General features: G+C 44.8%; 1 protein-coding gene across 2 annotated transcripts; it reads left to right on the forward strand.

Annotated features, from left to right (window-relative positions):
- Positions 1–2646: 2646 nt before the first annotated feature.
- Positions 2647–24183, forward strand: LOC105490030 (StAR related lipid transfer domain containing 7). 2 transcript variants are annotated; one of them, XM_071077353.1, is made up of 9 exons: positions 2801–2936; positions 13800–13897; positions 15276–15484; positions 15818–15867; positions 17485–17595; positions 17677–17759; positions 18369–18468; positions 20959–21043; positions 22151–24183. In XM_071077353.1, the coding sequence occupies exons 3-9, from the start codon at positions 15289–15291 to the stop codon at positions 22333–22335; spliced, it is 810 nt and encodes a 269-aa protein (XP_070933454.1). In that variant the 5' UTR covers positions 2801–2936; positions 13800–13897; positions 15276–15288; the 3' UTR covers positions 22336–24183. The 2 variants fall into 2 exon arrangements, with proteins under 2 accessions (XP_011753549.2, XP_070933454.1); XM_011755247.2 differs by lacking the exon at positions 13800–13897 and having other exon boundaries at positions 2647–2936.
- The last annotated feature ends 1980 nt before the right edge of the window (positions 24184–26163 follow it).

The raw sequence follows: 26163 nt of genomic DNA on the forward strand, positions 1-26163 counted from the left end.
CCATTTATACACACACACACACACAGCAGAAACTTGGGTGGTAAGAATTTCTTACTCTTTCTGTCAGCATACTAGGTTTCCAGGTTCCCTTTCTCTGCAGCTTCCAGAACAGATGATCCTGCTCACTGTGCCACAGTTGTGGGGGTCAAGCCACTTTATAAAAGAAGATCACCCTTTTCTGTTTTATGGAACCATACACTAAAGATTCTCAATTTTGCAAGATGCTGCCCAATAGGCTGCATGGGGAGCCAAATTCACATTTTCCATCCCAATAGAAGCAAAATACACATAACAAAACAAACACGAGTCACCTCGTTCAGCACCCAACATTGACTTGGCAAGGCTCAAATTTTTCCTGTTGGTCCCTGCCATCTTTGATCTACTCAGAGTGCGGAGGGGTGACCTCGGATCATGAATTCAATGGGTGGTCTCTGAGCAGTCACCTTGAATCAGGCCTGTTAAACTTCTTTCAGGTCTCACTGAATGTGACCAGATAAATAAGGTGTGTTCTCCAAGTTAGGCCTGCTGGATTTCCATCAGCAATTCCTTCAGAGATCCCCTCCATATGTACACACACACACAGAAAGATGAGTCATACAAGGCCTTCCAAATTAAGATCCCTAACCAAGAACTCCAAGAGTATCCCTTCCAAATTATCCTCCTATTCTCCATCTGATAAATCTCCCTGAAATCTTCCTGATTGAGAAGTCTCCTGAACCAAGACTCTTCCTACTTAGTTAAGGAGAGCCAACTGAGATGCCCCAGGAGCCAAACTGAGACAGACACCCCATGGTGGAGCTACAGACACCCCACCATGCGGCTACAGAATCAGTCTGGAAAAGGAAGGAGGCATTGGCAGCATCTAGGATACTCACCAACCTGAGACCCCATGATGGGGCTATAACTACAGACACTCCATGACCTGGCTACATCGCCCACCATGGAGCTACAGACATCCTGTGATAGGGCTACAGTTATGGGATGTCTCCCCAAGACTATTTCTCCATTGCAATTAAGTTCATGCACATTGGGCTAGCAGCGCCCCACTGGCAGAGACAGTGCCAGAGTCAGCCCCTAGTCCAAGAGAACTATGTGGCCGCTTAGGCTGGCCTCTGGATCTGTCACCAGAGGGGGAGCTATCGAATCATGGACAGGTAGCCACAAGGGCTATCCCAGATGAACCCCCAACTTTGTAACCATACAATGGGTTCATTTTGCCCACTGCCTAGACAGAGCCGATTTATCAAGCCAGGGGAACTGCAATAAAGAGTAATTCACGCAAAGCCCACTATGAGACTGGAGTTTCAACATTACTCAAATCAGTCTCCCTGAGCATTCGGGGATCAGAGTTTTTAAGGATAATTTGGTGGGTGGGGGAAGGCCAGTAAGTCCAGAGTGTTGACTGGTTGGGTCGGAGATGAAATCATAGGGAATTGAAGCTGTTCTCTTGCACTGAGTTGGTCCCTGGGTGGGGGCCACAAGGTCAGATAAGTCAGTTTATCCACCTGGGTGGTGCCAGGATCCATCAAGTGCGGGTTCAGCAAAATACCTCAAGCACTGATGTTAAGAGCAGTTTAAGGAGGATCATAATCTTGTGGCCTCCAGCTGCATGTCTCCTAAACCGAAATTTCTAGTCTTATGGCTAATTTACTAGTCCTACAACGGCAGTCCAGTTTCCAGACAAGAAGGAGATTTGTTTTGGGAAAGGACTGTTATCCTCTTTGTTTTAAACTATAAACTAAGTTCCTCCCAAAATTAGTTCACAGAAGCTCAGGCAGGAATGAACAAGGAGAGAAGCAAGACGGAGTTGGTTAGGTCAGACCTCCTTCACCGTCTGAGCTGTAATTCTGAAATGGCGGTAACCACCGGGAGCCCCCAGCCCCTGCAGAGACACGCGGAGCCCCGCCCCACCCCGCACTCTACTAAGAGAACGGGGCGGGCGCCCCCGCCTCTTAACACAGGTGAACACCTGACAGGATTCTAACAGGAACCCGGCCGGGTTTCTCTGCGGGGCGGGACTGGGACGACCGGAAGATGGCGGCGGGGTCCGAGGGTCACTCTCCAAGGCGCCCTTGACGGCTCTGGCTGCCGGGCCACCTACCTTGCTAGCAGGCGGACTCCGCGCGTTGCATGCAAGGGCGGGAGAGGGCAGTGACGAGCACTTGGCGACGCCAATAAGCACCCGAGAGTCCAGGTCGCGCCCAATCAGGGCCCAGGCGGCGGAGACAGGGTAGAGTGCGCGCGGGCGGCGCGTGTGGCAGTCGCGGAACGCGCGGGAGTCTGCCTGCTGCCCGGCCTGAGCTGTCCGTCTCCTCTCTGCCGCGCGCCCCGCATCCCGGCCTCCGGCGCCCGCCGGAGGTCGCTGAGGAGCCAGAGGGCCGACTGGTCTGCGGCCCGAGCCCAGGAGGGCCTGGCGTAGCGGTCGCGGAGCCATCCCGGCGTCTGCTGCCATGACCGACTCTCCCCTCAGAGGGGACGCTTCCTCAGCGGTGGCCGCAGAGAGAGATGAGCGGCGGCTCCTGGCCGCTGGACCGTGAGACGGGTTCGTGGCCGGCCAGTTAGGGGGACGCTGCGGACCACCGTCTGCGCCCGCCCGGGCTGGTTCCTCGCGCCCCGGGACTCGTGGCGGGCCCCGCGGGAGGCGGCATGTTCCCGCGGAGGCTGCTGGCCGCCTGGCTGGCGGGGGCGCGGGGCGGGAGCCTGCTGGCGCTTCTGGCCAATCAGTGCCGCTTCGTCACGGGCCTGCGCGTGCGGCGCGCGCAGCAGATCGCGCAGCTCTACGGCCGCCTCTACTCCGAGCGCTCACGCCGCGTCCTTCTCGGCCGCCTCTGGCGCCGGCTGCACGGCCGTCCTGGCCATGCCTCTGCCTTGATGGCGGCGTTCGCCGGCGTGTTCGTGTGGGACGAGGAGAGGATCCAGGAGGAGGAGCTGCAGAGGTGGGCGCTGCGGCGAGCTGGTTCTGGGCCGCGGGATGGGGGGACTTGTGAACCCCGGGGCCTGCCCTGTGGTCGGGGGCCCCTGTTTACCCCGTGATGTTTTAATTGGCGGTGCAGTCGGTGGAACCTGCTTGAGCGAACCGCGTCGTTGTTTGCCTCTATGTGTCAATTTGATTTGTCGGGTTATAAAATAGAACTGAAAGTGGGGGCTGGTGTGTAGGAGGGAGACCGAGTGGGGCGAGCAAGGCAGTAAAGAAACAACGTTGTAGAAATAGATTAGATACCGAAGGCATGGAGGCCCTTGTTCACGTAATCTTTAACACACGCAAAAAGGTGCAAATTCAAAACAGATTTTAAATTTGGCCAGAGGGTGGTGGGCTGCTGTTTGCAAAATGACTTCGATCCAGATGGGACTCAGGCCTGTGAGAAATGCCAGGAGAGCCCTCTGTCATTCGTGACTCGTGGCAGAATGAGAGCCTGGAAGGGATTTTGTCCAGGTTACACAAACCAGCAGCCCAGACATTTGAACCTGTAAGAATTAGGTCAGAGTTTTGCGACGTTAACCAGAACTTTGGGAATAGTGTCCCATTAGACTCTGAAGTCACGCTGTCGTCATCAGAACTGAAAAGCCCAGTGCCATTGATTACATTTGTTAATCTGTAGTTCTGAGACTATAGTTTCCAGGTAACGTCATGGGGAAACTTTGCTTTGGCTCTTGGTTTACCTTGTGTCTGTATTTTCTTTGCAACCGATATTCTTAAACTGTGCCCTCCCTGCACAGAAAGCACTTTGCCTCTAAACTCAAGCTGTGATTTCGGGAACCAGAGACAATCCCCTCCCTCCGCAGATTCCACACCCGCCTGTTTATTCTTGATATTTCCTCCACAGGGAAACAACCTGTTATTCCACATTTTTTGTTAGGTTAAAAATGGAAATAACCGCAATAAAGTTTATACCATGGCCTGTGTGGGAGGTGTAACACCCAGATGCCAGGCAGCTATTTGTGCCACACTATGAATTGTGGGTAAATGGAAGTCTATCTTAAGAACTGGGAATACTTTTCCTAGCAGGAAAGATAACTTTTATAAATGCAACTTAAAATCATAACCGTAAACAATCTTATTCGCAAAAACAGTTAAGCTATCAAAGCGTGATATGTATTTTGCCTAGTTTCTATTAGTATTCTTTTGCTACTTGGCTTTTGGTTATAATCAAAGTCTCTTGGGTGTGAGAAATAAAAGAATGGGAATAAAAATTTTAAGGTGAAAAATTATCATTAACTTGGAATTTTCATTTTTGATGATGAAATATCTGTGTTCCACAGTTAAGCTTGAGAGGAAAATCTCCAATTGGAATTGCTGGAGTAAAAGAGGAGAAAGACCAGAAAAAGGCTACTGGGTATGAAAGAGAGGAAAGGAGAGTCTGGGGGTGGGATTGAATAGTGTTGGGGCTTACGTAGTAGATGACACTGTTTGGCTTATTTTATGCATTTTTACGGATGGTGTTAATAGATCCTGGAGCCTCTGTTTAGCAGTGCTGAACAGAGTTAGTGGGGAAAAAAGATAGGAAATGAACATAGTAAGCATTTGAGTTAGTCGCTACTTACCATGGCAGAGAGATCAGACCAGTTCATGACTGAGCCAGAAGTATTCATTCTATTTTCCTCTGGTCAGACTGTCCCTGAAACCTGGAGGCAATTGAAATACTCTTGGTTCTAATCCAGCTGCTAAAGAGGGACTGCTCTGAGTTAACCAGCTTTGGAATTTCAGGAGTTCAGATGAACTCCAGAACACTTTCAAGCTGCACTTTGACCCTCCTTAGGGTCATTGTAGTAAAGGCCCTCATTTAACATTTCATTGTTCAGTTCATGCTTGAATTTGGTTTTTCATATAATTAAAATTTGATCATATTGTTCATCTTGAGGATTTTTTTCTTTTTAAAATATTTGTTAATGTGATAGGAAGGCAAATATGCTATTCAACAACTACATCTTGATTGCACAGTGGTTCCTTAGGTCTTTGTTTTGGTAGCTTGTCATGTTTATATTTTGTTAAAATATTCTGGGTACAGGTTAATTTATTTGCTTTGTGTTTAAGTATTCTATTTGCTTTAAAGTAAGCACTGCTGCGGTTGTCATAGCTAGCTTAGAACATCTTGGATTTCGTTTGTTCTAGTGAGGTGATTTTTGGGTAGCTTCCATGATGGAGCACAGTTGGAGTGTGTCTCAAGTGCATTTCTTCATTGTTAATGGAAGAAGAGCATGATTGTCACGTGGCCCCTAAATCACAGCCTTTGGCTTATCTGTGTTGATTCTGTACCAACTTGTCCTGGCACAAACTAATTCTGACATTGCTGTTTTGGTTAAGCGGGTGGAATGTGCAGGGTGTCTTTTTGAACGTGTGCCTTAAAGTGGCATGTGTTTTCCTTATGTTATTTGAGTCCTATTCAGAATGACAAAGCATAACTTTGCCTTCTCGTCTTTTGTGCTTAAGAACATCTTACCAAATAGCGTCTTATTAATCAAGCAACAGCTAGAAAATTTGAGAAGTGATTTTGACTGACTCCTATGGTCAGATGTAGAAATCAGATCTTTTAATACTTGCTCTAGTACCCAGTTGTTTTAAATTAAACAATCAACAAAAAAATCTTGGGATTGCTGTTTTTGGTGCTAGCTGGCATTCTGTGATTCCAGGGCAAATCTAATGGAAAAATACAGTAGTCATATTTTTGATTGCTTTGGAACAGTTAAAAAAAAAAGTTACAGGAACAAAGAGAGGAAGGATGTTAAGAAATGAAAGGCTAGGGGAAAATGTTCCATTAACCTCCTCATAGTTTTTTAAAAGTTACAGTTCATTGCTCCAGAAATTTGAGTAAATAAGTGCCATTAAAGTTGCATAAAGAAAATTGGCCATTTTCTCTTTTCTGTCTTTCAGGGCATTCCGGATACGTTAAACTTCAGTGTGTTATTTACTAGATAAATGATCAACATAAAGTCCTTTTTTCTTAAAGAAACTTTTTTTTTTTTTTAGCCATTGTCACTTCGGGATATCTTACTGGTAAACCCTTAAACCCCTTGTTAGATCTTCAGAGCTGCGTAAAATTAGACCTCAATTTTTTGAGGTGGTCTTCATTATTTTACCATTAACTAGTTGCCCCAGAACTGCAGTGAGCTAATTGATGTCCTGCCTTGCCCTGCCCTCCCCTCCGCTCCCCTCCCGCCCCATTCCCAGACAGAGTCTTGCTCTGTCACCCAGGCTGCAGTGCATTGGTGTGATCTCGGCTCACTGCAACCTCCACCTCCCAGGTTCAAGCGATTCTCCTGCCTCAGACTCCCGAGTAGCTGGGATTACAGGTGCCTGCCACCACACCCGGCTAATTTTTTGTATCTTTAATAGAGATGGGGTTTCACCGTGTTGGCCAGGCTGGTCTCCAACTCCTGACCTCGTGATCTGCCTGCCTCGGCCTCCCAGAGTTAGGATTACAGGCATGAGACACTGCGCCTGGACTCTTTCTTTTTTTCTTTTTCTTTTTTTTTTTTTGAGACAGAGTCTTGCTCTGTCGCCCAGGCTGGAGTGCAGTGGCCGGATCTCAGCTCACTGCAAGCTCCGCCTCCCGGGTTTACGCCATTCTCCTGCCTCAGCCTCCCGAGTAGCTGGGACTACAGGCGCCCGCCACCTCGCCCGGCTAGTTTTTTTTTTTTTTTTTTTTTGTATTTTTTAGTAGAGACAGGGTTTCACCGTGTTAGCCAGGATGGTCTCGATCTCCTGACCTTGTGATCCGCCCGTCTCGGCCTCCCAAAGTGCTGGGATTACAGGCGTGAGCCACCGCGCCCGGCCTTTCTTTTTTTCTTGAGATATAATCTTATTCTGTTACCCAGGCTGGAGTGCAGTGGTGTGATCTCGCCTCACTGCAATCTCCGCCTCCCTGGTTCCAGCTATTCTCGTGTCTCAGCCTCCCCAGTAGCTGGGTCTACAGCGGGGGCACCACCACGCCTGTTTAATTTTTGTATTTTTAGTAGAGACAGGGTTTCACCATGTTGGCCAGGCTGGTCTTGAACTCCTGACCTCAGGTAATCCTCACACCTTGGCCTTACAAAGGGCTGAGCCAGGCGCCTGGCCCTATGTCTTTTTTTGGTGGAGGATGGAGTCTTGCTCTGTTGCCTAGGCTGGAGTGCAGTGGCATGATCTCGGTCCACTGTAGCACCCACCTCCTGGTTTCAAGCAGTTCTCCTGCCTCTGCCTCCCAAGTAGCTGGGACTACAGGCGTGCCCCACCACACCCAGCTAATTTTGTGTGTGTGTATTTTTAGAAGAGACAGGGTTTCACCATGTTGGCCGGGCTGATCTCCAACTCCTGATCTCAAGTGATCCGCCTGCCTTGGCCTCCCAAAGTGCTGGGATTACAGGCATAAGCCACTGCGCCTGACTCCTATGTCTTTTATTTCTAGGTGTGTCCCATATCAGTAGACCCTACCTTTGACAATAACTTGGAATTTGAGGAGGAGGAGGATTATGTGAAGTGAGGCTGTTGTCTTACTGAAATTCCTAATTGTAGCGATGGCTTCATTTAAGTAATTTTGGAGCTTTATACCAAACTCCATGCTGGGGGCAGGACCCCAAGATGAACCATTGTTGCACTTACTTTGTTTTCATGGTTGTATGCCTTCAGTTTCTATAGCTTTCAGTCCAGCGTTTTTCAGATATTGAAATGATTTTCGTTTTGGAGAAAGAAAGACATGGTCTCTCTTTTCTTGATCCTTTTTCTAGTCTGCTGATTTTACTATTTTGGGAATAATCTCTTTTGTCCTTCTTTCCTCTGTTAAGTCTCTTAAGATGTGAAGGTTTAGCCAGCCATCCCATCCAAACAAGATTTGGCACAGCAGGCTAAAGAGATGTGTCATGAGAGGCTTTCCTTTTCTCCACATGTATGATACTGAGTGACTTTGTGCTCCTGTATGTTAATTGGGTCTTGTCATGTTAGCATTTATAAGTTCAGACCCTTCAGGGATTCCTAAACCTTGGAACAAAATAACTTGATCGTTTACATTTTTGTGAAGCAGTCTTGCTCTAGCATTCATACTGTGTCTCCATAAGACATTTCCGTCCCTCTTCATAATTTTAGTCAAAGCCACCTAGCAACCTTTAATTATATAGGAGAGCTTGATTAAGCAGTGGATCAGATACTCGGAACCACCTTGATTCTTGGAAGGCCATGAAAAAATGTTGCCTGTAGTTAATAATTTTCTTAAAACTTTATTAACTATATAATTCTTTTATGAGCCTCTGATGTTTTAGTAAGACATTCCACTAGTAGAAACATGCTCCCCTTTATTATGTGGCAAGAATGATACTTGGGCCAGGTGGTGTGGCATGTGCCTGTGCTTGGGAGGCTGGAGGATCACTTGAGCCCAGGAATTCGAGGCCAGCTTGGGCAGTGAAAAAAAAAAATTTTTTTTTTTTTTTTTTTTTTTGAGACGGAGTCTCGCTCTGTCGCCCAGGCTGGAGTGCAGTGGCGCGATCTCAGCTCACTGCAAGCTCCGCCTCCCGGGTTCACGCCATTCTCCTGCCTCAGCCTCCCGAGTAGCTGGGACTACAGGCGCCCACAACCGCGCCCGGCTAATTTTTTGTATTTTTAGTAGAGACGGGGTTTCACTGTGGTCTCGATCTCCTGACCTTGTGATCCGCCCGCCTCGGCCTCCCAAAGCGCTGGGATTACAGGCGTGAGCCACCGCGCCCGGCCTTTTTTTTTTTTTTTTTTAAGACAATTTACTCTCACCCAGGCTGGAGTGCAGTGACACGATCTCGACTCACTGCAACCTCCACCTCCCGGGTTCGAGAGATTCTTGTGCCTCATCCTGCTGAGTAGCTGGGATTACAGGCGTGAGCCATTGCACCTGACCTTTTTTTTTTTTAAAAAGAGTTGCCGGGCGCAGTGGCTCACGCCTGTAATCCCAGCTCTCAGGGAGGCAGAGGCGGGAGGATAGCTTGAGCCCAGGAGTTCGAGACCTGTCTGGGTAATATAGCGAGACCCCGTTCTCCACAAAAAGGAAAAAAAAAAAAAAAAAAAAAAAGACAAAAAAAAAAAAAAAAAGAGTCTTACTCTGTTGCCCAGGCTGGAGTGCAGTGATGTGATTTTGGCTCACTACAGCCCCGACCTCCTGGTCTCAGGTGATTCTCCAACCTTAGCCTCCTCAGTAGCTGGGACTGCAGTTGCATGCCACTACACCCAGCTAATTGTTGTAATTTTTTTTTTTTTGTAGAGGTGGAGTTTTGCGTGTTGCCCAGGCTAGTCTTGAAGTCCTGGGCTCAAGTGATCTGCCCACCTTAGCCTTGCAAAGTGCTGGGGATTAGAGGTGTGAACCACTGTGCCCGGCCTTAATGCAATCTTGTAATTAAAATTTGGATTATTGAAGCCTATTTTCATTTTATTATTTTTTTTAATTTACTAAATTTATTCATGTAATGTTTACCAGGACATGTAATGTTTACCAGGACATGCTGGGAGCTGGAACTACAAATATGAAGAAGACTGATTCTGGGCTATTTAGGAATTTATAGTTTAGTAAGGAAAGCAGATATAAAGATAGATCCATTATAGTGTAATATGCCTGTGTAAAGGAATACAAATCAGTATATATGGTTAACTCTGCCTAGCAGTTACCCTTGTGGTTTTTTGAAGCTTGAAGAGTGAAAAGGCATTTCAGACAGTGTAGCAGTAATTTGGGTCTTCTTCAGTCTTGAATTGCAATAGAGTGTAAAGACAGACAGCCAGCCAGCAATTTTTGTTTCTTATCTGTAACCTTTCTTTAAAGGTTGCAGGGGGTAGGGTGAAGTGGGGGGCATGGAGAAGCTGGGTATGGTAGCACACACCTATTGTCCCAGCTACTTGGGAGGCTGAAGTGAAAGAATCTCTTAAGCCCAGGAGTTTGAGGCCAGTTTAGGCAACATAGTGAGACTTTGTCTCAAAAAAAAGAGGTTATGAGAAAAATGCAAGCCAAATTTTAAAAAATTATTATTATAAAATGTTTCAGATATATAAAAAAAGTTTAAATAATAACACGAGTGTTACAAATACAGCTATTTTAAGAAATAAGACATTACAAGTATACTTAGGCTTCATCTGTACCCTTTTCCAGTTGTATTCTTATTTTTCTCCAAGATGTCACCATTATCCCAATTTGTTGTATATAATTCCCTATGTTTTTATACATATGTATATACCCATTAATGATACATAGTGATAGTACAATATATGGTGGTGTTTTTCATGTTTTAAAACTTTTTGCAGCCGGTGAATCCCGCCTGTAATCCCAGCACTTTGGGAGGCCCAGGCTAGTGGATCACTTGAGCCCAGAAGTTCAACACCAGCCTGGGCAACATGGTGCAACCCCATCTCTATTAAAAATACAGAAAACAAATTAGCTGCATATGGTGGTGCTTGTCTGTAATCCCAGCTACTTGGGAAGCTGACGTGGGAGAATCACCTGAGCTTGGGAAGTTATGGCTGTAGGGAGCTGTGATTATGCCACTGCACTCTAGCCTGGGCTCAGAACAAACAAAACCACACAACTTTTCATAGTCCTGAACAAAATACTAACAAACTGAACTCAGCAATATATGAAATGGATTATATGCCATGAAAAGTAGGATTTATATGTAAGGAACCTAAGGCTGGTTCTTCATACAAAAATCAATTTATTACACCATATTAATAGAAAAAAGGACAAAAACTACGTGATCATCTGAATAAACACAAAAAGTATTTGACGAATTCCAGCCTCCTTTTGTGATTAAAAAAGAAAACACTCAGCAGACTGGGGATAGAAGGAAATTTCTTGCAGCTGATAAAAGGCATCTACAAAAAACATAGCTAACAATGTAGTTAATGGCAAAAGACTTAGTGCTTTTCCCCTAAGATCAGGAACAAGATGAGGATTCTGCTCTCACCACTTCTGTTCAATGTTGTACTGGAGGTCATAACCAATGAAATCAGGTAACATAAGGAAATGAAAGTCATTTAGATTGGAAAGGAAGAAATAAAACTATCTCTGCAGCTGATGATCATATATAGAAAATAGTAAGGAATCCACAGAAAACTATTAGAGCTGATAAATGAGTTCAGCAAGTTTGCAGGATGCAAGATCAATACACGGAAGTCATATTTATGTACACTAACAGTGAACAATCTGAAAATAAAATTAAGAACAATTTCATTTACAGTAGCGTCAAAAGGAATAAATACATAGGAATAAATTTAACAAAAGTGTATGACTAAAACTGTAACACTAAAAACAACAAGGCCGGGCGCGGTGGCTCACGCCTGTAATCCCAGCACTTTGGGAGGCCGAGGCGGGCGGATCACAAGGTCAGGAGATCGAGACCACGGTGAAACCCCGTTTCTACTAAAAATACAAAAAATTAGCCGGGCGCGGTGGCGGGCGCCTGTAGTCCCAGCTACTCAGGAGGCTGAGGCAGGAGAATGGCGTGAACCCGGGAGGCGGAGCTTGCAGCGAGCCGAGATTGCGCCACTGCACTCCAGCCTGGGCAACAGAGCGAGACTCTGTCTCAAAAAAAATAAAAAAATAAAAAATAAATAAAAAAATAAAAACAACAAAACATCATTGGAAGAAACTTAAAAAGACATAAATAAATGGAAAGACATCCTGTGTTCATGGATTAGAACACTTAATATTGCTAAGATGGCAATACCACTTAAAGTGATCTACAAATTCAGTGTAGTCCTTATCCAAATCCTAGGTAATTTTGCAGAAATTGGCAAGCCAATTCTGATACTCTTATGGAAATGAAAAGAACTCAGAATAGCCAAAACAGTCTTGAAAAAAGAAAACAAAGTTTGGAGGACTCACTGTTCCCAATTTCAAAACTTACTACAAAGCTACAGTAATGACACTGTGGTAGTGGCATAAGGATAGGCATCTAGATTGTTAGAATAAAATTGAGGGTCTAGAAATAAACCTGTACATTTTTGGTCAGTTTTCAACAAGGGCGCCAGGACAGTTCACTGGGGAAGGAATAGTCTTTTTGACAAATGGCACTGGGTCACCTGGAGAAGCAGATGCAAGAGAATGAGTTTAGACTCCTACGTCATTATCATACACAAACATTAACTCAAAATGGGGTAAAGACCTAATGTAAGCTGAAATTATAAAACTCTTAGAAGAAAATATAGGCATAAGTTCTTATGACCTTGGATTAGGCAATGGTCTCTTAGCTATATCACCAAAAACATAAGCAATCAAAGAGAAAAACATCAAAATTAAAAACTTTTATGCATCAAAGGATACTATCAAGAATAGTATAAGCACGTGAAAAGGTTAGGGAAATACCAGTCAAGATGCAATGAGATACCATTTCACACCCACTAAGATGGCTGGAATAAGAAAGATGGACAATAACAAGTGGGGCAATTGGAACCAAGGGTGTGGAGCAGTTGGAATCCTCAAACATTGCTGATGTGAATATAAAATAGTGCAGTTGTTTGGAAAACAGTTTGGCAGTTGCTTAAAAAGTTAAACATAATTACCATGACGCAGCAAATTTTCTCCTAGGAATCTACCCAAGAGAATTGAAAACATGTCTATATGAAGATTTGTACACAAATGTCCATAGCAGTATTCTTTTTGTTTGTTTGTTTTTTTGACAGTTTTGCCTTTTTGCCTGGACTGGAGTGAAGTGGTACAATCTTGGCTCACTGCAACCTCCGCCTCCTGGGTTCAAACGATTCTCCTGCCTCAGCCTCCCAAGTAGCTTGGATTCCAGGCTCCCGCCATCACACCTGGCTAATTTTTGTATTTTTAGTAGAGACAGGGTTTTGAGACCCAGGCTGGGTCTCAAACTCCTGACCTCAGAGTGATCCACCTGCCTTGGCCTCCCGAAGTGCTAGGATTATAGGCGTGAGCCACTGCATCTGGCCAGCAGTATTATAATAGCCAGAAAGTGGAAACAAATTTTATTTGATGAATGGGTAAACAAAATGGGATCTATCCATACAATGGAATATTACTCAGCTATTAAAAGGAATAAAGTATAGCATGGCTGAACTTGAAAATATGCTAAGTGAAAGAAGCCAGACACAAAAAGTTACATATCATATGATTCCATTTACTTGAAATATCCAGAATTGACAACTCCATAGAGACAGAAAGTAGATTATGGCTGTCTAGGACTGGGAGGAGGCAGGAAAGGGAAGTGACTAATGATGGATAGAGGTTTCTTTTGGGGATGATAAAAATGTCTGGAATTAGATAGGGGTGATGGTTGTACAACCTTGTGAATATACTACAAGTACAGAATTGTACACTGTAAAAGAATGTATCTTATGGTATGTGAATATATCAATTTAAAAACAAAGGGGAAAAATATATATACTTATAATAAGACAACCTGATAAAAAACGGACAAAAGATATCAATTGACATTTTAAAACCATAAACCTTCATAGTTAACATTTGAGGGCTACTTATGTGCCAGATAACACTTTATTTTATTTTTTATTTATTTTAGAGATGCAGTCTCACTCTGTTGCCCAGGCTGGAATGCAGTGGTGCGATCTTGGCTCACTGCAACTTCAGCCTCCTGGGTTCAAGTGATTCTCCTGCCTCAGCCTCCCGAGTAGCTGGGATTACAGGCATCCACCACCATGCCCAGCTAATTTTTGTATTGTTAGTAGAGATGGAGTTTCACCATGTTGACCAGGCTGGTCTCGAACTCCTGACCTCAGGTGATCCACCCACCTCGGATTCCCAAAGTCTGGGATTACAGGCATGAGCCACCATGCCTGGCTTTATTTTATTTTAACTTAATTTTATTTTATTTTGAGATGGAGTTTTGCTCTTGTCATCCAGGCTAGAATGCAATGGCACGATCTTGGCTCACTGCAACCTCCGCCTCCTGTGTTCAAGTGATTCTCCTCCCTCAGTCTCCTGAGTAGCTGGGGTTACAGGTATGTGCCACCATGCCCAGCTAATTTTGTGTTTTTAGTAGAGACAGGGTTTCTCCATGTTAGTTAGGCTGGTCTTAAACTCCCGACCTCCGATGATCGCCTGCCTCAACTTCCCAAAGTGTTGGAATTACAGGCGTGAGCCACCACGCCTGGCCTATTTTAGTTTTTAAGAGACAGAGTCGCTGGACGCGGTGGTTCACACCTGTAATCCTAGCACTTTGGGAGGCCTAGGTGGGCGGATCATGAGGTCAGGAGATTGAGACCATCCTGGCTAACACAGTGAAACCCCATCTCTACTAAAAATACAAACAATCAGCCGGGTGTGGTAGCACGTGCCTGTAATCCCAGCTACTCGGGAGGCTGAGGCAGGAGAATCGCTTGAACCCGGGAGGTGGAGGTTGCAGTAAGCCCATATCACGGCACTGTACTCCAGCCTGGGTCACAGAGTGAGACTCTGTCTCAAAAAATCAAGCAAAAAAAAAAAGACAGAGTCTTACTGTATCGCCCAGACTGGAGTACAGTGGCAGAATTGTAGCTCACTATAGCCTCAAACTCCTGGGCTCAAGTGATCTTCCCACCTCAGCCTATAGCTTCGAGTACAGGCACGTGCCACTATGCTTGCCTAATTTTTAAAATTTTTTCTGAGAGATAGGGTCTCACTGTGTTTCCCAGGCTAGTCTTGAACCTGGCCTCAAGCAATCCTTCTGCCTTGGCCTCCCAAAGTGCTGGGACTACAGGAGTGAGCCTGTGTGCCTGGCCATAGATATTAAGCACTTGACACTTACTTTTTTTCCATTGTTTTTTTTTTTTTTTGAGATAGAGTCTCACTTTGTCGCCCAGCTTACTGCAGTAGTGTGATCTCGGCTCACTGCAACCTCTGCTTCCTAGGGTCAAGCAATTCTCCTGCCTTAACCTCCTGAATAGCTGGGATTACAGGTGTGCGCCACCATGCCCGGCTAATTTTTATATTTTTAGTAGAGATGGGGTTTCACCATGTTGATCAGGCTGGTTTCGAGCTCCTGACCTCATGATTCACCCTCCTCGGCCTCCCAAAGTGCTGAGTATTACAGGCATGAGCCATCGTGCCCTGCAGTACTTGATACTTTGTTTGGAATCTTTATAGCCAACCTCGAGATAGGTACTATTACTATTTCCATTTTATAGATTTAGAAATAGGAACTGGTTAAATAATCTAGTTAGTGAGCATTGGACTAAGATTCAAACTCAGGAACTCAGTTTTTATTCACTATACTGTGTCTCGTTTATATACTACATACTGTGGTTTACTGTATAACCTTCTTGCACAGGCCTTTTTGTGGACACTTCATTTCACAGGGCTGACTAACCACCTCACCATGGCTCTTTTTCCCCTTTCCAGATCCATTAATGAGATGAAGCGGTTAGAAGAAATGTCAAATATGTTTCAGAGCTCTGGAGTCCAGCACCACCCTCCAGAACCAAAAGCCCAAACAGAAGGGAATGAAGATTCAGAGGGCAAAGAGCAACCTTGGGAAATGGTGATGGATAAGAAACACTTTAAGCTGTGGCGGCGCCCAATTACAGGCACCCACCTTTACCAGTACCGAGGTGAGCCCAGTTTGGCTATCTTTTGGGTTCCATAGTTGCCCAGGTGCCTGGGACTTCTGTTCTTCATACTTCTCTAAACTGTTCTGGTTGTTTCTCAGAAAATTTGCCATGGTTTTTTGTTTATTGTTTTTCTTCTCGCAGATGACAGATGTCTCAGTGTTGTCTTTGCTTAGATCACCCTTGTCTTTCTTTGTTGCCCCACTATGACTTGTAGTTTCTGAGCCTGCCTTTAAGATCTCTTAGTACTTTAGAACTGAAACGCCGCTAGGTGATAGAAACAAGGCAAGTGACTGGAGTATGGCAAGCATCTCTTATTCTTTCTTGTCATTCTAGTTTTTGGAACTTACACAGATGTGACACCTCGGCAGTTCTTCAATGTTCAGGTGAGTTAATTTTTCTCTCCAGATTTGGAGCCTCCTGGCATATCAGTTGCTACTGTCTACATGAGTAATTTATCTGACTCAGGTGACATTGGCTTCAATACATCCATCTATCTACCTATCTACCTGTCATCCCACATTGCATAGCGTTTAGGTACACATTTGACTTAGACTTTCTTTATCTGGCCCATGGGGATGAGATCAGTTTTACCCTCTCACAGGACTGTTGGGAATATCAGACAGAGGAATGGATATGAATACTTTAATGTATTTTTATGAGGCTTTATTGTTTTTTCCCCCAAACAACTTGAGAGTAAGTTACATACATCATAGCCCTTTATTCGTAAATTCTTCCAGTGTGTGTTTCCTAAAACTAGCCATATGCCATATTTTCTTAAGTAACCATGACACCATTATTGAAATCAGTAAATTTAACACTGATGCAACACTTCACATAGTCTTCTGTTTGTATTCCAGTTTTATCAGTTGAGTCAGTAATGTCCTTTATAGCATTTTCCGCTTCAGTACAGATATAGTCAGGATTATATTTAGTTGTCGCATCTCTTTAACCTCAAATCAAGAACATTTCCACAGTGGAAATTTCTTCTTTCTTTCCTCTCCCTGAGACGGGGTCCTGCTGTGTCACCCAGGCTGGAGTGCAGTGGTGTGACCGTGTCTTGCTGCAGCCTTTGCTTCCTGGACCTAAGTGATCCTCCCGCCTCAGCTTCCAGGCCTGCAGGCATGCGCCACCACACTTGGCTAATTAAAAATTTTTTTTCCTAGAGACAGGTTCTCCCTTTGTCTCCTAGGCTGGGCTTGAGCTCCTGGGCCCAAGTGATCCTCCTGCCTTGGCCTCCCAAAGTGCTGGGGTTACAGGTGTGAGCCACTGTGCTGGCCCAATGTTTATTTCATAAAGATGAAGAGTATCTGTTCAAAGACTGCTTTCCTCCTTGTAGGGGAAGATGTTTTTAAAAATGAAGCAGGGAGGTGGGATCGCCCAGAGTTCTAAAAGAAAAATTTTTTCTTTCTGGAATTTTCATTTGTTTTGCCAGACTTCCGATAACTACTTCGTTGGTTATAACATTCACTCTAACGTGCCAGTGCACTTTCCCTGAGGCCCTGGATCTTGTTAATTTGTAGTGAATTTTTGTTGGTTTTATGTATATGGTATATCTGTCTTAATTTGAAATTCTTCAGTTACTAGTGATGCCAGAAGTTTAAAAAAATGTGCTACTTGCATTTTTGTGTGTGTGAGGTGTCTACTACCACTTTTGGACTTTTTGTTGTTTAAAACTTTTTAGAATTATCTTACCCTTATACATTCATATCACTATATATTATTTTTCCCAGATGTGTCTGTTAAAATATTTTGTTACACTTTTCCTTGGTTTATCTTTTTAAGATTCACATTCAGTGTAATGACATTAGCCTGTATAAAGTGATTTTGAAAGAATCATCTGTAGTAAACAGCCATGTCTCTCACACTCTGGCACTCTGTGAGGTCAGATTACCCTCTCCTTGTAATAAGGTTACTGGATCAGAAACCAAAGCATGTGGAAAGCTTTCTGCATTTTTGTTTTGGGTCTTCTTGGGTCTTCATGGTCTTTTCTCTTTCTACAGCTGGACACAGAGTATAGAAAAAAATGGGATGCCCTGGTGATCAAGCTGGAGGTGATTGAGAGGGACGTGGTTAGTGGTTCCGAGGTTCTTCACTGGGTAACCCATTTTCCTGTGAGTATTTTTACTTCTGATTTTATTTCTGTCCAGGTATGTGTGATGCAGAACACTAATCCTGCCCCTCCATTTCTTTAGTATCCAATGTACTCACGGGATTATGTGTATGTTCGGCGGTATAGTGTGGATCAGGAAAACAACATGATGGTGTTGGTGTCGCGGTACGTATGGCTGCCTGTGACTCTTGCCGAGTTCCTTTAGCTGTGGCCCTCATTCCTATGTACCTGAGTTTGCATATTCTTAGTGCCCTGATGAGTCTCCCACAGGCTTCCCTGCAGCCAGTGCCCCTTCCATCCAGCTGGAAGATGAGGGGGCTCTGACTGTCTAGGAAGAATGGAGAGATACAAGCTTTTAGTTAAACTGTTTTTGGGTTCTTTAATGTTGGTAATTAAAAGAAGTGCTGTTGTTTTTGACCCACAGCCTAGTGAGTCATAAATTACCAAAGGAACTCACTTCATTTTTAATTAATTCATTTGTTTATTTTAGAGGCAGGGTTTCACAGTGTGGTCCAGGCTGGTCTTGGACTCCTGGCCTCAAGTGATCTTCCTGTCTTGGCCTCCCAGTGTTGGGATTATAGGCATGAGCCACCACGTCTGGCCTTCACTTCATTTTTAGAACTTAGTTTGTATTTATTCGTCTTAGTGACTCCTTTGTTTTGTGTATTTAAAAAAATCAGAGCCAGCTTTTTAGGCCTTCTCCTTAACTCAGCTCCCCTGTTGTTTTATATATAGACATTACTAAGAGTTTGCTTCTCCTTTCCTCCTTACCAGTGCTGTGGAGCATCCGAGTGTGCCAGAGTCTCCAGAATTCGTCAGGGTCAGATCATATGAGTCCCAAATGGTTATCCGTCCCCACAAGTCATTTGATGAGGTGAGTTTTACCTCATCCCAGAAATAATATGTCATGGCTGTGGAATATTCTCAAGGGATGTCTTATCTGAACTAGGGAGGAGGGGGTGTGGCCCAGGAGCAGTTCTCAGGGGAGTCTGATGCTACTGGTCTAGGAACCATTTTTTGGGAACTCCCGATGTAGGTGATGTACCTGGAAGATCCCCAAGGACAAGGTAGTGGCAATCCATTGGTTCTCTCGTATCTGAGAGACAGTTAAAATAATCATAACCACTGACGCGTTAGCCTGTATCAGCAGCATTCTTCAGGAACTAGAATGAGTACCTTCTGTCAGCATTTCACCACAGTGGGCAGAGCACTGGATGGAAACTTCTCTGGATTTCTGCTTCCTTGCCAGAGAAATGGGAAGGTTGGATTCTGCTGTGTGCCTTCTTTATAATTCTGTGACTTTGGCCGGGCGCTGTGGCTCAAGCCTGTAATCCCAGCACTTTGGGAGGCCGAGACGGGCGGATCACGAGGTCAGGAGATCGAGACCATCCTGGCTGACACGGTGAAACCCCGTCTCTACTAAAAAATACAGAAAACTAGCCGGGCGAGGTGGCGGGCGCCTGTAGTCCCAGCTACTCGGGAGGCTGAGGCAGGAGAATGGTGTGAACCTGGGAGGCGGAGCTTGCAGTGAGCTGAGATCCGGCCACTGCACTCCAGCCTGGGCAGCAGAGCGAGACTCCATCTCAAAAAAAAAAAAATTCTGTGACTTTATTTGAAAAGAGTACTTATTTCAGCCTAATGATGTGTTTTGTGTTTATTTTTGATCTTTTTAAACTAAATCTCCATTGAGAGTATAGATATTGATGCTAGTAGCTTCTGGTTTTAGTTCCACTTCACTTTATAATGGCTTTGTTTCTCCCTATTGCTTGTGTTTGATTTAGAGCTATATAGACTGTGTTCTTTAGTGTAGTTTTCTTATTCTCATCAAGTTGTTTTATTTATACTCAAGGACTTGAGTTGGTCCTTGTAAAAAAAAAAAAAAAAATGGAGACGATAGAGAGAGGAAAGCAGGAAGGGCACTGGGGTTAGAAGACATGATTCAAACAAAAACAAAGATAGAAATGAGCCAGGTATGCACTCAGAGACTCACATGCTTAGAAAGGAAGGTAGAAGTTAGGGAGAAGTATAAATTGCATTGACTATGTACTGAGGGTACTCAAAAACCATGTAGCTGCGTTTGGATTTGCCAAATGGGAATTAGATCTTTGAGCCAAGGTAGGGGGTTTTTATCATGGAAAATTTGAAATACATACAAAAGATACAGAAGTAGAAGAGTATAATGAACCCTATGTATCCGTCTCCAGCTCCAGTTATCAACTCATGGACCAAATTGTTTTATCTCAGCCTGTAATCTCAGCTACTCGGGAGGCCGAGGCAGGAGAATCGCTTGAACCCGGGAGGTGGAGGTTGTGGTGAGCCGAGATTGCGCCGTTGCGCTCCAGCCTGGGCAACAAGAGCGAAACTCCATCTCAAAAAAAAAAAAAGAAAAAAAGGTCTTGCTCTGTCACCCAGGCTGGAGTGCAGTGGCTCAATCTGTGCTCACTGCAACCTCATCTGTTCAGTGCAGCCTCTGCCTCCCGGTTCAAACGATTCTCCTGCCTCAGACTCCCAAGTAACTGGGATTACAGGCGCGTCCCACCACACCCAGCTAATTTTTTTTAACTTTTAGTAGAGATGGGATTTCACTGTGCTGGCCAGGCTGGTCTCGAACTCCCTCAAGTAATCTGCCTGCCTTGGGCTCCCAAAGTGCTGGAATGATAAGGCATGAGCCACCATGCCCAGCCAACACCCAATTTTTTTTTTTTTTTTTTTTTTTTGAGACAGAGTCTCGCTCTGTTGCCCAGGCTGGAGTGCAGTGGCTTGATCTTGGCTCACTGCAACCTCTGCCTCCCAGGTTCAAGCAATTCTTGTTCCTCAGCCTCCCGAGTAGCTGGGACTACAGGTGTGTACCACTGTGGCGGGCTACTTTTTGTATTTTTGGTAGAGACGGGGTTTCACCATGTTGGCCAGGCTTGTCTTGAACTCTTGACCTCAGGTGATCCACCTGCCTCGGCCTCCCAGAGTGCTGGTGTTATAGGCGTGAGCCACCATGGCCAGCCTAACACGCAAAGTTTTTCTTGGGAGCTGGTCACTTAGTGCTGTCTGCTTAGCACATACCGGAATTCCAAACCCCTAAAAGCAAAGCCTGTGTTAAGCATAAACGACGTTGTTAGCGTAGTCTACCCACAGGGAGCCACCCTTATCAGCTGACTGTTGAGTGGGAGTCAAGCTGGCCCAAGGTCAACATTGCAAGGAGGCCTTTCTGTGGATAGTCTCTCAGGCCTTCAGTGTTAACTGCACAGGGTGAAAAAAGAAAATGACACCGCCTGCTCCAGAATCAGATCACAGTTACTCTGTGGTACTGGATATGGAGGTCGTGGTGGGTGATTCAGGGATCTTCATTTTTGCTGTTTTTCTTTTCCAGAATGGCTTTGACTACTTACTGACATACAGTGACAATCCCCAAACGGTGTTTCCTCGCTACTGTGTTAGTTGGATGGTTTCCAGTGGTAAGTAAGGGCAAGTATACAGGGCCTGGAAGCTGGGTTGAGCATTTTGTTTTTCTCTATTTCCTATTGGGGAAATAAAATGTCTCTTCTGGTTCCTTTTTTTTAAATTTTTCCCCAGAGACAGTCTCTCTCACTGTCGCCTAGGCTGGAGTGCAGCAGCATGATCTCGGGTCACTGCAACCTCCACCTCCCAGGTTCAAGCGATTCTCCTGCCTTGGGCTCCTCAGTAGCTGGGATTACAGGTGCCCCAACCACGCCTGGCTAATTTTTGTATTTTTAGTAGAGGGAGGGTTTCATCATGTTGGCCAAGCTGGTCTCGAACCCCTGACCTCAAGTGATCCACCCACCTCAGCCTCCCAAAGTGCTGGGATTACAGGCGTGAGCCACCGCGCCCAACCCTTTTCTGGTTCGTTCTTGAATTACTATGAAGATACCAGAGACTCCAGGTGGGGATTGAAGGGATGAGAATTACAGCGTCCCAGAAAGGAACTTGTATCCAGAGGAGAGCTTTAAAAACATTTGCTTCAATGCCTTAAATATGGACTGTGTAGATTGACGTATTTGTATTTGCTTCTTGAATAGTTGAAGGCCATAAGATCTGACATAGAAAATATGGTGATTATAAGGCAGTCACCTGGGGAAAGGGGCGTTTGTCTTAACAAAGTTACACATCATGGCTGTAACTGCAGCTTTCCCTTCCACCTTCTTGTCTGAGAAAGCATCCTTGTGATTTTCTTTCTTCTGGTTCTCTATAGGCAGCTCCTTACATGCTTCAGGGGGAGAATAGAGAGAAGATCAGGTATTTCTGTTTGACATTTATCTAAATAAAATTGGCAGGTATTTCAGCCATGCCACTGATGAGTGATATTTAGATTAAAAGATCCTTTTTGGGATGTAAGTGGGCTGATTAGTACCCCCTTTCAAAGAAGGAGCAAAGATCATGGTTTGGGAACACATTCTGGGAGGCAGCTGTTCACAGGCTATCAATCAGGTTGTGATCTTTATAAGGAAGAACTAGTTCCCTACCATCAAAGAAATAGGATCTTCTAATTTCGAGCCTACTGTTGGTTTGTGTGTCAGCTTAACCTGATTCTCGTTTCCTGACAGGCATGCCAGATTTCCTGGAGAAGCTGCACATGGCCACTCTGAAAGCCAAGAATATGGAGATTAAAGTAAAGGACTACATCTCGGCTAAACCTCTGGAAATGAGTAGTGAAGCCAAGGCCACCAGCCAGTCCTCTGAGCGAAAGAACGAGGGCAGCTGTGGCCCTGCTCAGATTGAGTATGCCTGACAGGCTTTGGGATAAGAAGGGACAGGCGCTTCTAGCCCTGTCTCAGTCCTTTATCACTCTGCTCCAGAAAGGGGACATGCCACATGTATTAGAAGGCGTCTGCTGTAACTTCAGTGCAAGAAAATTCAATAACTGATACCCCATTTCATTCAGAGCCCTTATTGCTCTTATCAAAACAGAAGAAGGCTACATTTGTGGGAGTGTTGTCATATTCTCAGGCCAACTCTTTTGAAATTCGGTGTCTCATTGAGCTAATCTGGAACAAACTGCTAACCTCAGGCCAGAAGGGGATGACCTCCATTTGCTTCTCTGAGTAGTTTCCTCTGCTGACATTCCAAATCCCACCATCGATTGTGCAGCGCTTTGGATTTCCTTCAGTTCTGCAGGTCCACCTGGAAAGCGTAGTTGGCCAGTTGAGTCTCTCAGATGAGGGGCCACTGGGAGTGCTCTTGGTAAGAATCATGTTGTGAATAGGTGTGAACGATACTTGGTTGTGTTAAGTGCCTTGTCCGCACCTTGCTTATCTCTAGGGACATGAAGTTATTATTAATTTTTTTTTTGTTTTAAGTAGAGATGGAGTTTCACTCTGTTTCCCAGGCTGGTCTTGAACTCCTGGGCCATACCTGGCCAGGGACATGAAATTTGTACCAAGAAATTTCCCTCCCTGCCTGCACAATAGCACCTATTGATTCACCTTATCCAGAGCAAGTTTCCTTTGAATTGGCCAGTTCTTCTGTATTCATTGGATCATTGCCTCCTTCCTAACCTTCCCCACTTACCAAGAACACTGGGAGACTAATCCTTTTACATAGTAGCTTTTTGATGCTCAAAACATCACATTTAAATTTAGTTTAAAAATGTTTTAACTTTTTTTTCAAACAGAAGCAGTTGAGGAATTGAGGATTCTACCTTAGTCCCATTGTATAGAAAACACGAATTTGATTCAGGTATTATTTTTCACATTTCAGGTTTGACTTGTTCTTTTCAGAAGGCTAAAGGCGGAGGAATGGGGGCTGGGCCACTCCCTTGGAGCTCTCAGATCTATAGACAAGCTGTGTGAATGCATAGATGTAATCTTGCCACAGATACTAATACAGTGGAGATTTGGTTTATGTTACCATTATGTTCCTCTAAAAAGTTTTTCTCTCTTCAGAGCCAAAATAAAAGTGAACTACACTGTTCAGATAAGGTCACAGTCCGATGCTGTCAGTTTTACCGAGCTGGTTTCGCTGATGGTCATGCTGCAATTTGTTAGGATAATAGGGATCAAGTTTTAAATCCTCCTTCCTCCCTTTTTTCTGGAGTCTTGATGGCCAGAGTTTTTTTTTTTTTTTTTTCCCCCTGCTTGCTACTGTTTTGTGGTGTTGAAAAGTGATTTAAACCTGAGACTAACTTAAACGCTTCCTTGACCTTCTTGTTGACTGTTCATTTTTGTGCCAAGGAAGCGGCTGCCCCAGTGTGTGTCTTGCCTTCTCTGCTCATTGCTGGAAGAGAAGAGAAATGCATCGAGCAGTTCCAGCTGCTTTTCATTCATTACTTCTGTCTTTTCCCCAGGACCTGACTAGCCAGGGCAGAGTGCCTGGGTTGTGTCCAAACTTAGCACCTGCAATTGTTGGGATGTGGATGGATGTGTGCATAAGAGAGAGAATGTGTGTGTGTGTCCATCCGTGTGTGTGCACACATGCACAGGTGCAACGGAGTTGCGGTTGCTCCATGTTCTGACTTACAGCAATTTGATTCTGCACTTGGGGTCTGTACAGTTACTCATGTCATTGTAATGATTTCACTCCTAACTGTGACATTTTTATCAAATGTGTGAATAAATAATACATAAAGATTGGTACAAAAGTGTTTGTCTTTGGACAAATGGTGGAAAAATCTTGCATATTGGGCTTGCTTCTTTCTGATCACAAAGTCGAAAAGAATTTTTACTCTTGAGACTTGGGAGGTGGAAGTGGCAGGGCTTGTTCATTCTTGGTAGATAGTGGCTGACACAGTTTGCCTAGACCATGAGCCCTTTCCAGGTGACCTACTTGGCAACTGAAAATAAACCACCTGTATCTACTTCCTTAGCTTGATACACTGATCCATATCCTTTCCCTTTAAAGAAGGATCACTTTGGAGGGAGCAGTGCTAGAGCTTCGCAGGTGGTAGAAATCGGGACAGAAGCATACCTGCGGTCTAGGGTTGAGGAGAGGGCCAAGTCAGCGCCCTTGGCAGAGGGGCAGTTCTGCTAGCATGCTCTGAGCGTAATGTGAACTTATGTGTAATTTTGCCTGTGGGAAGCACTAGGCGAACACAGAAGCACCGCAGTTGAACTGAGCTGCATAGGAACACGAGGCACACGTCCCTGTGTGGTGTACCCCCATCTGATTCCAGAGAACCGCGTGCCTCATCCCATGGTTGCCAGCCGAAGCCCTTCCATTGGCCATCCTGGCTCTGCCTCACACTCTGCTCTTTATTCTCCTCTTTCAACCTCATTTGTATTTTACCTCTCTAATTTTTTTTTTTTTCTTCTTTGAGACAGGAGTCTCACTCGCCCAGGCTGGAGTCCAGTGACGGGACCTTGGCTCACTGCAACCTCTACCTCCCGAGTTCAAGCAGTTCTCCTGTCTCAGCCTCCCTGGTATCTGGGACTACAGGTGTGTGCCACCAAGCCTGGCTAATTTTTGGATTTTTAGTAGAGATGGGCTCTCACCATGTTAGCCAGGCTGGTGTCATACTCCTGACCTTAAGTGATCCGCCTGCCTCAGCCTCCCGAAGTGCTGGGATTATAGGCATGAACCTCGCGCCCAACCTCATCTTTTTTCATTTTCTCTGTCTTTTCTCTCACTTTGTCTTCTGTTCTCTTCCTCTTCACACAGGGTGGTAGGTGTGGGAGCTGGGTGGGCTGTGCAGTGGGTTTCTGCCTGCAAAGTGCAGGTCGAGGTAGACTGCTTTATTTCTTAACCATTGACATATATGAAACTGCTACCTTTTTATGTGTCACAAAGATTTTGAGTGTTGAACACCTAAACCCATTTTTCTGTAGGCCTTGCAGTTTTTATTGGGTAGTTTTGTGTAGACACATGTTGTGAGACAGCAGCACTGAGTGTTCTGTGAACAGGAGAACCATGCAATAGGAAAGTAGTGATGCTTTAATAGCTAATGTGGGCTTAGCCGTCACATAATTCACAGCGTGGTGACTGTGGGCTGAGTGTTAGTATGAGGTTTTTATTTATATATATATGTGTGTGTGTGTGTGTGTGTGTGTGTATATGTAAAAGTTAAAAGAGTAAGCAGCTATTTTGTATACCCTTTGCTGGTGTTTAACATCTGCTGTGTGTGCTTTCTGTTACTATATACAGTGTCACGATCATTTGAAAGTAGGATGTGCCGGGCGCGGTAGCTCACGCCTGTAATCCCAGCACTTTGGGAGGCCGAGACGGGCGGATCACGAGGTCAGGAGATCGAGACCATCCTGGCTAACACGGTGAAACCCTGTCTCTACTAAAAAATACAAAAAACTAGCCAGGCGAGGTGGTGGGCGCCTGTAGTCCCAGCTACTCGGGAGGCTGAGGCAGGAGAATGGCGTAAACCCAGGAGGCGGAGCTTGCAGTGAGCTGAGATCCGGCCACTGCACTCCAGCCTGGGCGACAGAGCAAGACTCCGTCTCAAAAAAAAAAAAAAAAAAAAAAAGAAAGTAGGATGTAAGCATCATGGTATTTCACCCCTAAATAGTTGAGCAGGCTTTTTATAATACAGATGTTCTGTGTAGCCACAATACTGTGAGCACACAAGATAAATAACAATATCACAATATCTGATAATATAATATTAAAATTTCCA

The sequence above is a fragment of the Macaca nemestrina genome, chromosome 13, assembly GCF_043159975.1.
Source record: "Macaca nemestrina isolate mMacNem1 chromosome 13, mMacNem.hap1, whole genome shotgun sequence".
Classification (NCBI taxonomy): Eukaryota; Metazoa; Chordata; class Mammalia; order Primates; family Cercopithecidae; genus Macaca; species Macaca nemestrina.

Bases quoted from the DNA above. Each gene is read 5' to 3' on its own strand.
- LOC105490030 (XM_011755247.2), top strand. From the start codon at position 2,647: ATGTTCCCGCGGAGGCTGCTGGCCGCCTGGCTGGCGGGGGCGCGGGGC. The intron at 15,485-15,817 runs GTGAGCCCAGTT...TTGTCATTCTAG, and splicing joins CCACCTTTACCAGTACCGAG to TTTTTGGAACTTACACAGAT. The intron at 17,760-18,368 runs GTACGTATGGCT...CCTCCTTACCAG, and splicing joins ATGATGGTGTTGGTGTCGCG to TGCTGTGGAGCATCCGAGTG.